This window comes from Leucoraja erinacea, chromosome 15, assembly GCF_028641065.1.
Source record: "Leucoraja erinacea ecotype New England chromosome 15, Leri_hhj_1, whole genome shotgun sequence".
NCBI classification, from domain to species: domain Eukaryota; kingdom Metazoa; phylum Chordata; class Chondrichthyes; order Rajiformes; family Rajidae; genus Leucoraja; species Leucoraja erinaceus.
The window spans coordinates 12082370-12098126 of record NC_073391.1 but is presented as its reverse complement, the minus strand read 5'-3'; the positions used below and the strand labels follow the sequence as shown (position 1 = coordinate 12098126).

The following is a 15757-nucleotide window of genomic DNA, read 5'->3' as shown; positions in this document are numbered from 1 at the left end:
TCTCTCTTTCTTCCTTTTAAAAATTAGTCTACTTGACCTAGCTCTATAACATTCCTAATATAACCTTCTATAGCTCAGTATAAAATATTGCTTGATAATGCTCAGGACGTATACTGAGAAGTTTTGAAAGATTGAAGGTGCTATTTAAACTTAATCTTCGCTTTCATTTTTATAGTTTGTATGCATTAATTTGTTGGCATGGTTGAATTGTACACCATTTTATGCCAAAACTGTTACAACTAAAATCTCCTTAAAATGACAGAGCATGATGGTTATACAAGAATTAGTACAACATGGTCAGAAATTGTTCTTCTTCAGTGGACCAGTGAGATTCCAGTAACAGGCGCAGACACAGGCCTTTCGGCCCACCATGTCCGCACCGACCAGCGATCCCCGCGCATTAACACTCCCCTACACGATCCAGGGACTGTTTTTACATTTACACCAAGCCAATTAACCTACAAACCTGAACGCCTTTAGAGTGTGGGGGGAGGAAACCGAAGATCACGGAGAAAACCCACGCAGGTCACAAGCAGAAAGTACAAACTCTGTACAGACTGCACCCGTGGTCAGGATTGAACTCGGGTCGCTGGTGCTGTGAGGCAGAAGCTCTCCCGCTGCACCACCATGCTGCTCTTGTATGTTGAACAAACTGTGTACATTGCTAAAACCTAATATAAACAATGCACAAATAGTAATCTACAACCAGTTATATTCTAATTTAAAAAAGACACAAAAGGATAAAGTCAGGCAAACAATAGGTGAATACAAGTGTGGGGGGGAAGGGGGGGGAGGGGTTGATAAGCAGATGATTGGATAAAGACCAGAGATGGTCTTTAATGGTGAGGTAAGGTGAGAAGATGTGCAAAATGTGAAGCCAGAGGAAGGGATGTAGGTGGCGGAGTGAAAGATAAGGACCAGGGTTACTTGATACTTGTGTTGGATGAGGAGGCTGGTGGTGTTATGATCCCAAGGTGAGGCTTTTTATTGTAGGACACCCAAAAAGACCTCTTGGGGTTCGGAGAGATAGATCAGCCATGATTGAATGGCGGAGTAGACTTGATGGGCTGAATGGCCTAATTCTACTCCTATCACTTATGACCTTATGACCTTATGAAATGAGATTTGCATGTGCTGGAACAGAGGGTGCTGCTCACTCAGTCAGTGAAGGTGAAATAAATGTCAGCAATGGGCAGAGCAGTTTAACAGAGAATCAGCAGGGTACTAACATCAAACGCAACAGAATAGCGATGTTTCGAGCATTATCAACTAGTGCTTTAATACCTTGGTGCTAACTAATGCTTTGGCACTGAAGTATTCAATGCAATATTTTCACCATGGATCTAATGTATTAAAATATTTCTATTCTAAAATTGTCATAATTCTGTTATATTTTTGGTGCTGGAAATGGATGGGGAAAGCTCCATTTCACTTTCCCCACAATGTTATTAAACTTAAATTTACTCCAACTCTTCAGAATAGAAAGCAACTGCAGTTTTATTTTGAGACTTAAAAAATGAAACCAACTAAATTAAATAAAATACAGAGTTCAGGGAGTGAGCCCAAGGCAATAATTTAATCATAGGGCTCAGTTAATATTCATAAATCACAGATGTCATCTGAACACCTTGATTTGATTATAATCTTGTTACTCTTCAATCTTAGATGTACGTTTTCTAATATAGAATTGTGTGCCATTTATGCATGACAAGGTGCCATGTTTTGATAGGAAATGAAACACATATTTTACCTCATTTTTCATTTAGAGGCCACATCAAAAGCTTCTAAACTGGAGCTCTTCCATATTATCCTGAATGAGAATTCCAATATTCCTGCAGAGTGAGTTCCAAATGCTGAGTGGGCAGCACATTTGCCAATGCACCATGGTTATTCTGGCTGCACTATGATGGGAACATCATAGTAATCTGATTAGTACAGGTGTCAGAGGTTATGGGGAGAAGGCAGGGGAATGGGGTTATGAGAGAAAGATCAGCTATGATTGAATGGTCTAGTAGATTTGATGGGCCGAATGACCTAATTCTACTCCTATCTACTCCTATTACTTATGATTGCCTCCAGCCACCCTCCTTCCTATTGATGTTCTTAAGCCCCTGTCCAACAATGATCTAATTGACTTCATCTCCTAGCCATCCTGTTCATCTCCCTAATGACCAATAAATAAATAAATAAATAATCTTATTTATATAGCACATTTTTAGTCAACTTGCATTGACCCCAAAGTGCTTCACATAATTACATTACATTTACACACAGGCAAAGGTGGGTGAAGTGTCTTGCCCCAAGGACACAACGACAGTATGCACTCCAAGCGGGATTCAAACCGGCTACCTTCCGGTCGCCAGCCGAACACTTAGCCCATTGTGCCATCTGTCGTCACCAATGCCTACAAGCACCTCCCCAACAGATCATCATCTGTCCAAAAAAACTTCACTGCCAATTGTCTCCCCCACACCATCCCCTTATGACCTTATGGGTGATGCCAACTCAATCACTCAAGTAGATTGCTGGAGCTCTGCAGGATGGTGGTGTTAAAATCACTCATATGGTTCAATTGATTAATTTTAATCAAATCACAGATTTATGTTCTGGACATTGTCTTCTAGAATAAAGAAAGAATAGTCACATTCCATTTCATTTGAGGTATCTTGCAGAATGGACCCGGTTGTATGTTAGTTTACGTTGAATAGCATTTTTTCAACGGTGCTCTGTATGTAAACTCTTCTTTGCTCAAGATACTTTTAGTAGTTCTTCACATAACTTCTTTGAGTTACTTTTTATAAAGTTATGGCCCTGTCCCACTTACACGACTTTTGGTAGGAAGGAGGGTGGCTGGAGGCATTCGTAAGGTCATAAGTAATAGGAGTAGATAGGAGTAGAATTAGGCCACATGGTTGCCGCATGTTTGCGGGTGGTTGCCGGAGTGTCGCCTTCATGGTCATGAGGAGTTCCCGCATTCTGGAAACTAGTCGTGGCCTAATTATGATCACCGCAAATTTTTCTCCCCCCTTATCCCACCTCCTCTCCATTTTCCTCTTTTAAAGGACTTACTGTACACTGTGCTTTAGCCATCTTAATTACAGCGCAAACCTTCCTGTTTATCGCGGTGTGTGTGTCTGTATCATCTGGGCTTTGCACTTGACAGTCGCCGGCAGTCCGCTATGTGGGACAGGCCCATAAATGTAATTCTCAATGGCAATATTTTCATCGTGCTGTTATCTTGCACATATTTAGCGGCAGGCATGGAATTTGGCAAGTTAATCTACACATAATTGATTTTCTTGTGTGGTTTTATGGTGAGGCAAGATAAATAACATTGTGTTACAATAATCTGCATTCCTGTTAAGTACATATTAGAAAATAAACCTGAATGTTTGAAAGTGAAAGACAATGAAAGATCAGCTATCCTATTGAGACTTCACTTCACAGCTGTGGTGCCATTGGCACCATCATTTCCTCCAGCCGCCAAACCCCATCAGCTATGCAAGAACTTGTCAGAAGGTAAACCACAGATTTTTAAAATAAATGTGGCAAATGTAGGAGAGCGGGGAAGTATCTTCTGACCACATTAGTCAAATGTCAAGTGGTTGAGAAGTTAATTGTCATATGTATAGACAGCAGAACAATGAAATTGTAGCAGCATAACAGGCCAGCAACAATACACATAGATAATAAATATACAAAAGATTTTGGGTATATATATATATATATATATATATATATATGCCCAAATTAGGAATTAGGAAATATATATAAAATGCCTATCTTCGGTTTATATTATATAAACGGGCCGTGAGTTTGACACCCCTGGCTTAAATATTATATATATATATATATATTTATATATGTAGGAAAGAACTGTAGATGCTGGTTTAAACCGAAGATAGACATTTTATATATATTTCCTAATTATATATTAAAAAAAGAATCAATAAAATAATAACACCAATACTAATGCAAAAAACCCCCAAAGTTCTTTGTTCAACCAAATACAGTCTGTACTTCATTGGGTATTGTTCCAGAGCCTGATGATTGTTGGGAAGAAGCTATTCTTGAATTTGGTGGTCATGGTTTTCAGACTCCATACCTCCTTCCTGATGATGGCAGTATAATGAGAACATGGCAACGGTGGTGAGGGTCTTTGATTCTGGTGGCCTTTTTGAAGCAGTGCCCCCTGTAGATCCCTTAGACCAGGGGTGTCAAACTCATTTTAGGGCACGGACAAAATGCGACTTCATGCGCTGGATCGCACCGTGCACGTGCGAATGCAGCCCGATCCGGCACCGGGGACAGCTGCAGCCCGCTCTGGCATCAGGAAAATCATCCCACAGGCCGAATATTGGACCCCGTTGCAGGCCGCATCCGGCCCACGGGCCGTGAGTTTGACACCCCTGTCTTAGACAGTTGGGAGGTCAGTACCCATAATGAATGGGGGACTATCCATTGCATTTTGTAATCACATTTGATCCCGGGCATTTGAATAGCTGAACCAGGCTGTGATGCAACCAGTCAATATGCTCTCTACCATACAGCTGTAGTTTTTTTTTGTTTCGAAATACAGCGGGAAACAGGCCATTCGGCCCTCCAAGTCTCCGATGACCACCGATCACCCGTACACTAGTTATATCCTACACACTACAGATATTTTACAAAAGCCAAAACATACAAATCTGCACGCCTTTGGAATGTGGGAGGAAATCGGAGCACCCATAGAAAACCAACACGGTCACAAGGAATCTCCGTACAGTACAGCATCACTGGTCATGATTGGACCCGGTTTCTGATGCTGTAAGGCGGCATCTCTACCGCTGCGGCATTAAACCAGTAAAAATTCAAGGGCGTATTCGTCGACCTACTGAATCTCTTCAATCTTCTAAGGAAGTTGAGGCATTATTGCTAGCAAGTTTGGTCTGGGACAAAAGCAACCAGGCGAGATAACGCAGGGCTAAGTTTAATTTATCAGTGAAATAGTGCAGGAGCTGCACTCTGCCTGACCTCATGTACACAACTATTAATCTTCATTTTTGCAGTGTTTCCATTGAATCATCAACTTCCATCAATATTTTGTGTAAAGTGAAGGAGCGAGTGATAGATGGGAAGTAGGGGATCAACTGAATGTGTTGGACCAGGCATCACAGATTTGGCTCAATGTAGCTTCAATTTGTGTTTTATCTCCTGCAATTCTAATAATAATGTGTGGATCTACCATGATTTCCAGAAGGCATCAAATAATGTGCTGTATTGAAAGTTATTTTGGAAAATGTAAAGTTCATGGAGTAGGAAGTAACATACAGTATATTGGCATGGATAGAGAATTAGCCAACTGGAAATGGAGAGCAGGTATAAATGATTTTATTTTCCAATTGGCAAAAAGTAACGAGTTCTGTGTCATAGATTGGCACTGGTCTCAATTGTTTTACAATTTAAAAAAATACCTGTGATGAAGACACCAAAAGTGATAAATGTGAGGTGCTACACCTTGGCAGGACAAATCAAAATAGGACGTACATGGTAAATGGTAGGGAATTGAAGAATACAGTTGAACAGAGGGATCTGGGTATAACCGTGCATAGTTCCTTGAAGGTGGAATCTCATATAGATAGGGTGGTAAAGAAAGCTTTTGGTATGTTAGCCTTTATAAATCAGAGCATTGAGTTTAGAAGCTGGGATGTAATGTTAAAATTGTACAAGGCATTGGTGAGACCAAATCTGGAGTATGGTGTACAATTTTGGTCGCCCAATTATAGGAAGGATGTCAACAAAATAGAGAGAGTACAGAGGAGATTTACTAGAATGTTGCCTGGTTTCAACAACTAAGTTACAGAGATAGGTTGAATAAGTTAGGTCTTTATTCTCTGGAGCGCAGAAGGTTAAGGGGGGACCTGATAGAGGTCTTTAAAATGATGAGAGGGATAGACAGAGTTGATGTGGACAAGCTTTTCCATTTGAGAATAGGGAAGATTCAAACAAGAGGACATGACTTCAGAATTAAGGGACAGAAGTTTAGGGGTAATATGAGGGGGAACTTCTTTACGCAGAGAGTAGTGGCGGTGTGGAATGAGCTCCCAGTGGAAGTGGTGGAGGCAGGTTCATTGGTATCATTTAAAAATAAATTGGATAGGCATATGGATGAGAAGGGAATGGAGGGTATGGTATGAGTGCAGGCAGGTGGGACTAAGGGGAAAAAAAAATTTGTTCGGCATGGACTTGTAGGGCCGAGATGGCCTGTTTCCGTGCTGTAATTGTTATATGGTTATATGGTTAAAAGGATGGTTCATAACTTTGCTTATTAAAAGATGATTGGTAGATTCCTGGTTCATTGGTTGAACTTCAATGGACTGTGCCTTTGGTTGTACTACAGTCTTCGTGTTTTGCACTATTATGCCTACCTGGTATTATGGTTATTAATGTATTGAATTTTGTTGGTTGTTATTATTTTATCTAAGTGCATTTATGCCTTTGACCCTGTTAAGTTGCTACAAGTAAGAATTTCATTGTGCCATTGTCGGGGCATATGACAATTAAACACTTTAGAGTCTTGGCTTGGGAGCTTTCTTTGTATAAATTTGTTATACAATTTGTACTTTACATCAGTGCCTGCGATTTTAATATATATTATTTTAAAGCACTCCATGAAGTCCTGATTGTGGAAGTCAGTCTATAAAACTAAGCAAGCCTTTCTTTTCTGTTATATGCTGGTAAATTGTCTTTTAATCTAATATATTAATAGGAAATCAGAATACACCCAAAGACAATGAAGTGGTCTATAGAATCACAGAATTGGGGGTTTTTGGTATAAAAGGATGCTCTTTAGTTCAGAATGGCTACAAGTAGATAAATCCTGCCAGTACCTTTCCCTTGGTCTTTCCCTGCAATTCTGCAAACTACTTTCTTTCAAATGCCTGTCCAAATCTCTTCCAAAAGGATTGAACAACCCGCCACTGTAAACAAAAAAAAAATCCCCTTGGATTAACGTACCCCCCTGTAGTAGAGGCTTCGAGGGAAGGCAGATTAGAGTTTAATATTAGAAATTCATGAATGAAAATAAACCTCATCATTGATGGAAAATATACAGAATGTATTTGGCAAGGAGAAGGAATATTTCTGGAAAAAAAAACAATAGTATGTCTCCTGATTGTGAAGCTGCAGTGTTTGTGGAAGAAAAGCCAGGTATCTGCAAAAACAAACAAACTTGTGTTGATGTCCATGCCAAGGGATAACCATGAAAGCAGGACTTATTTATCTGAAGGTCTCCCTTGTGAGCTCTGCCCAGAGCTTGCCAGCACTTGGCATGATGCAGTAATTGCTTTTGTGGGGAAAGTGCAACCTTATCTAGCGTTGCCTCATTGCTCAGTTGAACTGGAGGTAGGGAGCGTTGCAGTGGTTAGAAAATCTGGTCTTGGGAAAAATAAGGGATAAGTAGGAAAAAAAAATTAAGAATGTCACACGGTGAAACAGTTGAAACAACTAATGCTAAACATTTTAATCAAAGTCAGTTTATCCACCTAAATTCATTTAAACTGCTACTATCTTTAATATTATTTTTGAGCACAATTGAGACATTGCTGAGTAATAAGTACTAAAGGGATTAAAGTTGTTTTGCCAACAATTAATGGTGGTTATGAGTGGTAGATGATGATTGCTTAACCATTTGTAAAGATCTATGATTTGTTCATGTAGGTTGCCAAGAACAACACTGAACTCTGCAAGCAAATGACAGCGATTCTGCAAAGTCCCATTGGAGCCATCCAGGTCTCCGGCTGTGATGAAGGCATTCACTCCATACAGCTCCAAGAGAGTTTTGTACCAAAGGACAGGTGTGTAAATTACCATTGACCTTCAATTACCTGATTACTGTTACAAAATTAAAGCCCATTGTGTTATGACAGATTTGATGGTTCAAATAATGAACCAGACCGGCATGGTGGGTGGCGCAGCGGTAGAGTTGCGGGTGGGTGCTGCCCGTACGGAATTTGCACGTTCTCCCCGTGGCTTTTCTCAGGGATCTCTGGTTTCTTCCCACACTCCAAAGACGTACATGTATGTAGGTTAATTGGCTTTGGTATAAATGTAAATTGGCCCTAGTGTGTGTAGGATAGTGTTAGTGTGCGGGAATCACTGGTCGGTGCAGACTCTGGGGCTGAAGGGCCTGTTTCCGTGCTGTAACAGTCATAAACGCAATGCACGCAGATAAAATAATAACAACAAAATAAATTAATTTAATGAATAGTTTTGGGAGGAAAGTGAATTCTCTGAAGTGCTGTAAAAGCGCACTCTCTTGGAGGCCTTGTGTTCCTCTTACAGGATTGTACGTTTAGCCAAAGTGTGCGTGTCGATCATTTTGAAACAGAGAAGTTCAATTGCGAGTGTTAATTGAATGTTAAATTAATTTAAGGAAAAGTGTTAATATTAGGATGGCATGGCATAATCAGTCATTACATTTTAAAGGTGTGACAAAATACAAACAAAAGTGGTGAGATGTTTAATTGGATTTTGTCAATAGAAACATTGAAACTCAGTGACTGGAATTAAAATATTCTTACATAAATCTATTCCAAATTGCCAAACTGGTATGAGAGAGAATTTTAAGGGTTCAGTGAACAATATGTGTAAAAGTGAATGAATTGGAACTGTACGTTGTCTACTTACTTCTTTGTGTGTGTGTGTTGTGTTGCATGTTGGAATTGTATTAAAGTGGTGTCATGTTGTGTACATGTGAATTATTTTATTAATCCAGATTTTGCTGGGGAAATAATGTCATGTGAACAGTATGTCTCACTAATATATATTCTGATCACGAAGCTGAGGTAGGAATGTACACCGCGGATAATTCAATAGTCTTGATGTTAGTGTGCACCCTTGTTAGTTTCCTGAAAATCGTACCCTTGGTTTCACCTCTGCATTACTTTCCGAATTGCACGTTAAAACCCATTAAACTCACCACAGAGATTCAAATGTTGGAATTCTCAGTGCAAGTATTCTTTGAATGATACAATGCATGCCAACCATACTCTCTTGTGCAGGGAGTAGACAATTCAAATGTGGAATCTCCTCCTTTCAGGTTAAATCTCACTTTGTTTACCTTCGACTCTCAATCCAGGCCTTCCTGCCTACTCATTGTTTCTTTGTTCCCGACTTCACACTGTATTCTAGTCTGTCCTTTCTTCTCTGCCCATCTCCCATTTATTCCTTAATCCTTCAATATAATTGGTTAACAAGATTTGGAGCGCCTATCTTGTTCATCCAAATGTCGTCTTGCAATTACTGTGCTTTGCCAGCTCGTGCTCCCAGCCAAATTGGAGGCAAAATATTTGAAACCCAGTCATTCACAATATGCAAGAACAGCTGTGCCTTTCTGCGATTCTACAAAAGTGATACTCTTCACTGGTTAGTGCATGTGTCTGTATTATGAATCCATTGGCTGGATAATTTCTAAGTGGTAATGTTGTCTTGCATTAAACTTTACAGCTGAAATGAAATGGAATATAGTGCATGTTTCCAACTGAATAGATTGATAGGCAAATGCATGTTTGTCAGAATAGATTATTGAAGTTTCCACCTTCTGTGTGTGAACACTGGCTTTACAGACAAGAGTGTTGTTCAATGTGTAATGGTTGACCCCACTCTATGGTATGATGATTCTGCTTGCTGTGTAATCTGTATCATTTGCATTTTTTTCCAAAATCAAGCCAATATCCTGGAGCCAATCATTGAACAATCCCTTAGTAGTATAATCTGTTCCACTAATATGCATCATTTGGTAAAGCAAGCTTTTTCTAAAATCATTGACTATTTAAGATGAAAAACAATGTCTCGGAATGTGTATAATCAACTGATTGTGTGCAATAATTAGACTGCAATGCAATGCTTATTTGGAGTTTAAAAATGCTGTTCTCCAATAGCTTTTATTGTGGTACAAATACTTGGCAATTTGAATGGACATAGACTGCTTCAATTCATAACTGCTGGAGTTCGCCGTTAAAATTGTTGTAATTTTGAGTTCATAAAGTGGTCTTTTTGAGAATGATTAGTTATCATCTACAGTTCTAAAACTAGAATTCTTAATCCAATACTTAGCTGTTAAATTTGATGGCTTTAACACTGTTCCTAAAATAGTTACACAATTCATTATAATGGCAGACTATTATTTTTAAAGATTATATTTAGATTTTTTTAGTGTATGAGCTACTTCCAATGAATATACTATCTGCGTGTTTGAAATCTCAATTCATGTTAACTTTTTTTTAATGAGGTAGTAAAATCCATGTCACCCTAGACAACTGGTTGAATTATGAACAAATGGGTCCTCTTAACACGATACTCTTTTAAGCAGTTCAGTTTAGTTTCCAGATACAGCATGGAAACAGGCCCTTCGGCCCACCAGGTCCACAACGGCCAGCGATCCCCACACATTAACACTATCCTACACACACTAGGAACAATTTGCATTTACACCAAGTTAATTAACCTACAAACCTGTACATTTTTTGAGTGTGGGAGGAAATTGAAGCTCTCGGAGAAAACCCATGTGGTCATGGGGAAAACGTACAACCCCGTACAGACAACATGTGTAGCAAAGAACTGCAGATGCTGGTTTAAATCGAAGTAGACACAAAATGCTGGAGTAACTCAGCAGGACAGGCAGCATCTCTGGAGAGAAGGAAAGGGTGACGTTTCATGTCGAGACCCTTGTTTAGACAACACCCGCATTTGGGATCGAACCCAGCTCTCTGGCGCTGTGTTTTGGCCAATAGGAAGAAGCAGAATTGATCAAAATGCCAGGTTCAAATGTTGGACAAAATATATTATTACCATGATATACCATTGATGATATAATGTGGTAGAAATAAAAATCACATTTGTATAAAACCGAAATGAATGATTATCTTGAATGTGGCACAGGAAGATTTATAAGCATGCTTTTGTATATGTTTTTCATTTGACACAATAAAGGAGGCTGTTTGGCCCTTTATGTTAGCTCTCAGGGCAATCTCATCATTTCCCTACCCCAAATTATTTATTTGCTATATTTTCTTTTGTATGTGCCCGTTAATACAGTCATTATTGGTTCAGTACCTGAAGCAGATACTTGGCACTTGATAACAATGTAAAGTAATTGAAAAGTCATAAGATAGATGGAGACCGTTTGGTTTGTCTGTCTGTGCTGGTCAATAAATAAGAATTACCCAGTCTAATCCCATCTCCCTGCTCTCAGGTGTAGTCCTGAAGACCAGTTTCTGATTCCCACCAATTCCCACACTGATCTTTCTGTCCTCAGACTCCTCCATTGTCAGGGTGAAGCTAATGCAAATTGGAGGAACAACTTGTAATATTTCACTTGGGCAGCTTACAGCCCTATAGTATGAATATTGATTTATTTAACTTCAAGTAAGCCCGGAATTCCCTCTCTGTCCCTCCCCCACCCAAGTCGCACCAGTTTCTCGTTTTCACCCAACAAACAGCTAACAATGGCCTGTTTCCTTTATCATCGTTACTTTTTTGCTTATCTTTCTTTCATTGTTCTATATATCTCCACATCATCGCCTATATCTCTGGTTTCCCTTTCCCGTGACTTTCAGTCTGAAGAAGGGTCTCGACCCGAAACGTTACCCATTCCTTCTCTCCAGAGATGCTGCCTGTCCCGTTGAGTAACTCCTTATATATCAAATTAACCTGCAAGGTGGTGCATAGAGAATGTAAAGTCTGATTTACAAAGATGCAAAGTTTAGCTGTAAAATAAAAGTTTTTACCATTGTGGTGTCAAAACCTAAAATAGAAAGCAGGGGAAATCGTCAAAGGCATGGAATAGCAGGAGAAAATAATTCAGTTACTTAATCAAAAATGTGTCAGACAAAGATAGGAGAATAATTAATGGTGATTTTTAATTACAACAATTTGCATATATAAAGGTGCTGAAGGTGCCAATGTAATACATTATAGGCATGATTTTAACCCTTCTCATTTAAAGTTCGTTGGTAGGCAATGGAAATTGTTAACTCGTTCTTCCGAGGAGGTTTTCGAGGCACTTCAATTCTTGTCTCTAAATATCCGTCTTTAAATATTCAGAACCACTAAGGGCTGGGGTAAAGGATCCAAGGCCAGAAAGAGCACAATTTGTTAGTTTTTAATATTTAATATTTTCCTCTCTAATCTTATGGGTTCCCTGACCGCAAAACAAACCGAACCACTCACTCTCTCTATTAATATTGGGGCTAAAGGTTCTGAACAAAGAGGAAAGTAGAAAGCTAAGTTGCAGATATATTGGCAGATGTAAGGACAGAATTTTGAAGTGACTAAAACATGTACTACGGAGCAGGTCGCATAAAAACAACTAACAGTGCCATGTTAAAAATACTTCCTACCCTTTTCTAAAATTGATGATAGACAAGGTTAGTTTCACAGCATATCAGTCACTGCACATATTTGAATGTCTGTAGTGATTGAGGGCTGATTCTCTGACCTGTGGAACAGTCAAAGCTGATCCTGTAATATCACTGCACCTCCACTATTAGCCTAGTTGAGGGCACAAAACTCTCCCCCAGATGGTGGCGCCACGGTAGAGTTGCTGCCTTACAGCGCCAGAGACCCAGGTTCGATCCAGACCATGGGTGCTGTCTGTACGGAGTTTGTACGTTCTCCCCGCAATTGACCTGCATTGGTTTTCTCCGGGCGCTCCAATTTCCTCCCACACTCCAAAGACATAGAGGTTTGTAGGTTAATTGGCTCTGATTGTAGAGAGATTGTAAATTGTCCCTAGTGTGTACAGGGATTGCTGATCGTCGCGGACTCAGTGAGCCGAAGAGCTTGTTTCCGCGCTGCATCTCAAAACTGAACTAAACTAAACCTTGATGGACAATGGGACATTACATATCAGCATGTCCATTAGTACCCTGAACATAAAATGTATCCCTCCACCCCTGCCTATTTACATACTTGTCTAAATACTTCTGAAATATTGCTATCATATCTGCTTCCATCACCTCCTTTGGCAGCAGGTTCCAGGCATTACGATTCTGTGTGGGGGAAAAAGAAACATGTTTTGTAAATGTTTTGTTTTTATTTAGTTTAACTTAGTTTAGAGATACAGCGCAGAAACAGGCCCTTCGGCCCACAGAAGCATTGAGGTCCCTTTGTTTGAATCGACAAATAAAGAAAACCTTGGGTAATTGTAAGTTGTAGAAAAGGTGAGGGAGGAAGAGATAGATGGGACAAAAGTAGTATTTCTGGGTAAGACCAGGTTTGCCAAGAGTATAAATTGTAGATGACATCCAGTTGATGGGTGATTGTGGGATTTGAAGAGAAATTGAATAAAAGCAATGAAATGAGGGCAGTTACAGAATGATAGTGTAAACAAAGAAACATAGAAATTGTGAAATGCGGGCTGTAGATCATGTCCAGCAGGTTAGGCTGTACTAATGGATGGAGAAATAACAAGCCAATATTGCTGATGAATGCCTGGTAGCCAAAAAAATGCCAGTTCTTTCATACGCAGAGAAAGTGAGTTACTCGAAACTAGAGAATTCAATATTGAGATTGGAAGGATTGTGCAGGTGGAATTTAAGATGCTGTTTCTCAGTTTCTTTAAAACAAAGCAGGAGGCCATATACACATAGAAACAGTTACCCACTTTCTGTTTGGTTTCTCCAACCCAGAGGAGTCCAACGTGACACCAAATGCAGCACACGGGATTGGAGGAGGTGCAAGTGAATTGCTGCTTGACATGGAAGAACTGGTTTAATGGGTGGAAGGGAAGAGTGTAAAGGCCAAGTGTTGAATCTCAAGTGGTTGCAGTAACCTTCAATACATCCAGTGGTTCTGGATCATGTTATGGGACATGTTTCACCTTGAAAATGCAAGAGCAAAATGTATTAATCACTTACATTTTTGAACGGAGAAATGGCCAGCCTTCTGATTCAGTAAAGGAAAAAAAAATCATATATTTGTTGACAAGTTTGAAGGAAGCTACAAAACAATTGTGAATTAAACAACATTGTTCACATAGGGTTATTTTTTTTAATTTCTGCCTTTTCTACTTGAAGCAAATAGAAATACAATTATGGAGATACAAGAAACTGCTGATGTTGGAACCTTGAGCAAAACAGAGTGCTGGAGAAATTCATTGGACCAAAAACATCACCTCTCCATTTCCCCCACAGATGCTGCCTGACACACAGTGTTCCTCCAGCATTCTTTTAATTCAACCACACAACATATAACACAAGCTGTTTTGGAAGCCATTAAATTAACCACTACCTTGTGTATATTTTTCTGCAGAGAACTTTCTCAACATATCCTATAAATAAGCTGTTTTGAGCATGCGTGGTCGACTGTGATTGGATCACTACACTTCAAAAAGTCCACCATTGCCAATAAAGCACATTAGGTTGTGAAAAGTACTATAACATGACAGCGTTTGTTGTTGTTTTGGAGTTACCAGTTTTGTTTTTCTCCTCTGATTATTCTTTTTCCATTTGTCCATGGATTGCAACAGTGTCAGTGTTTTTTGCCCATCCCAATTCAACTCTGAACAAAGAAGCCTGCATGGCTTTTATGGTGGATAGTTCATTGCTACTGGTCACTACTAGAGAGTGTCGCTTAGCAAGGCGATTTGGTGTGCTACCTCATACCACAACAGATAATCAGAAGGTTTTGTATTGATAATTCATTAGTTTTCCCTTTACTAGATCCAGCTTCATATAAAGGATAGCATAGTGGTGCTGCCTCTCAGCTCCAGCATCCCACGTTCAATCCTAACATTGGTTGCTGCCTGTGTGGAGTTTGCACATTCTCCTTCTGAATGTGTGTGGTACCTCTGGCCACTCTCGTTTTCTCCCACATTTTATAGATGTGCAGCTCGGAAGTTTAATTGCCTACCAGAAATTACTGCTCGTGAGTAGCTGGATGATAGAATCTAAGGTGGAGTTGAAAATATGGGGGGAATAAAGTACAGCTTGTGTAAGATTAATGTAACAACTGGTGCTTCATTGATGTGATGGTAGCCCACCTAGAGATTTCAACCTCCCTCACAGATGTGATGGTAGCCCACCTACAACCATCCTGCTCCACTTTATTGTACAGTATGTTGCTCTTAAGCAATTCTGATGTATCTGAGAGAGGAGATCAGGATTAATCCTGGTTAAATGCTTGGGGAGACTCCGAGCTTGGAAAACCTTTTGCCCGAAGTATCCCACAATATCTCTGACATTTGAACAATGACTCTGACTATTGGGCAGATTTAAAACATCAGTTTCAAGACCCTTTTTGACAGTGATCTGAGATGAAGGTTCAGGAGATGTGTTCTTCTCCATTCAACATACAGGCCATCATTGGATAACAGAAGTGTTTAGTATTTACAGACATCTAAAAGTTGATTTTGTCCATGAGTCCGAAAATATACACAAATCACTTCATATGCTAAACACACCTCAACAATAGCGAAAGAATGGAATCAAAAGCACATACAACTGATAGGCAGAACTAATACTAAAAATAGAACGAGGAAACTAGATCTGCCATTCAAGTGAACAATTAGATTCAGTGCTTTCAGAAAGTATTCAGACCCCTTCACTTTCTCCACATTTTGTTACGTTACAGCCTTATTTTAAAATGGATTAAAAAAAAATGTTTAATCATCAATCTACACAAAATACCCCATAATGAACAAGCGAAAACAGGTGTTTAGAAATTTTTTGCAAAGTAATTAAAAGTAAATAATTGAAATATCACATTTACATAAGTA

General features: G+C 39.4%; 1 protein-coding gene across 5 annotated transcripts in view; it reads left to right on the top strand.

Moving 5' to 3' along the window:
- The window catches only part of mgmt (O-6-methylguanine-DNA methyltransferase), a 434918-nt gene that overhangs the window by 100676 nt on the left and 318485 nt on the right, over window positions 1–15757 (top strand). For all 5 annotated transcript variants that reach the window (XM_055646685.1, XM_055646687.1, XM_055646684.1 and 2 more), the window contains one exon: window positions 7699–7835. In XM_055646685.1, coding sequence (XP_055502660.1) covers window positions 7699–7835 — 137 coding nt within the window. The remainder of the gene's footprint in view (window positions 1–7698; window positions 7836–15757) is intronic.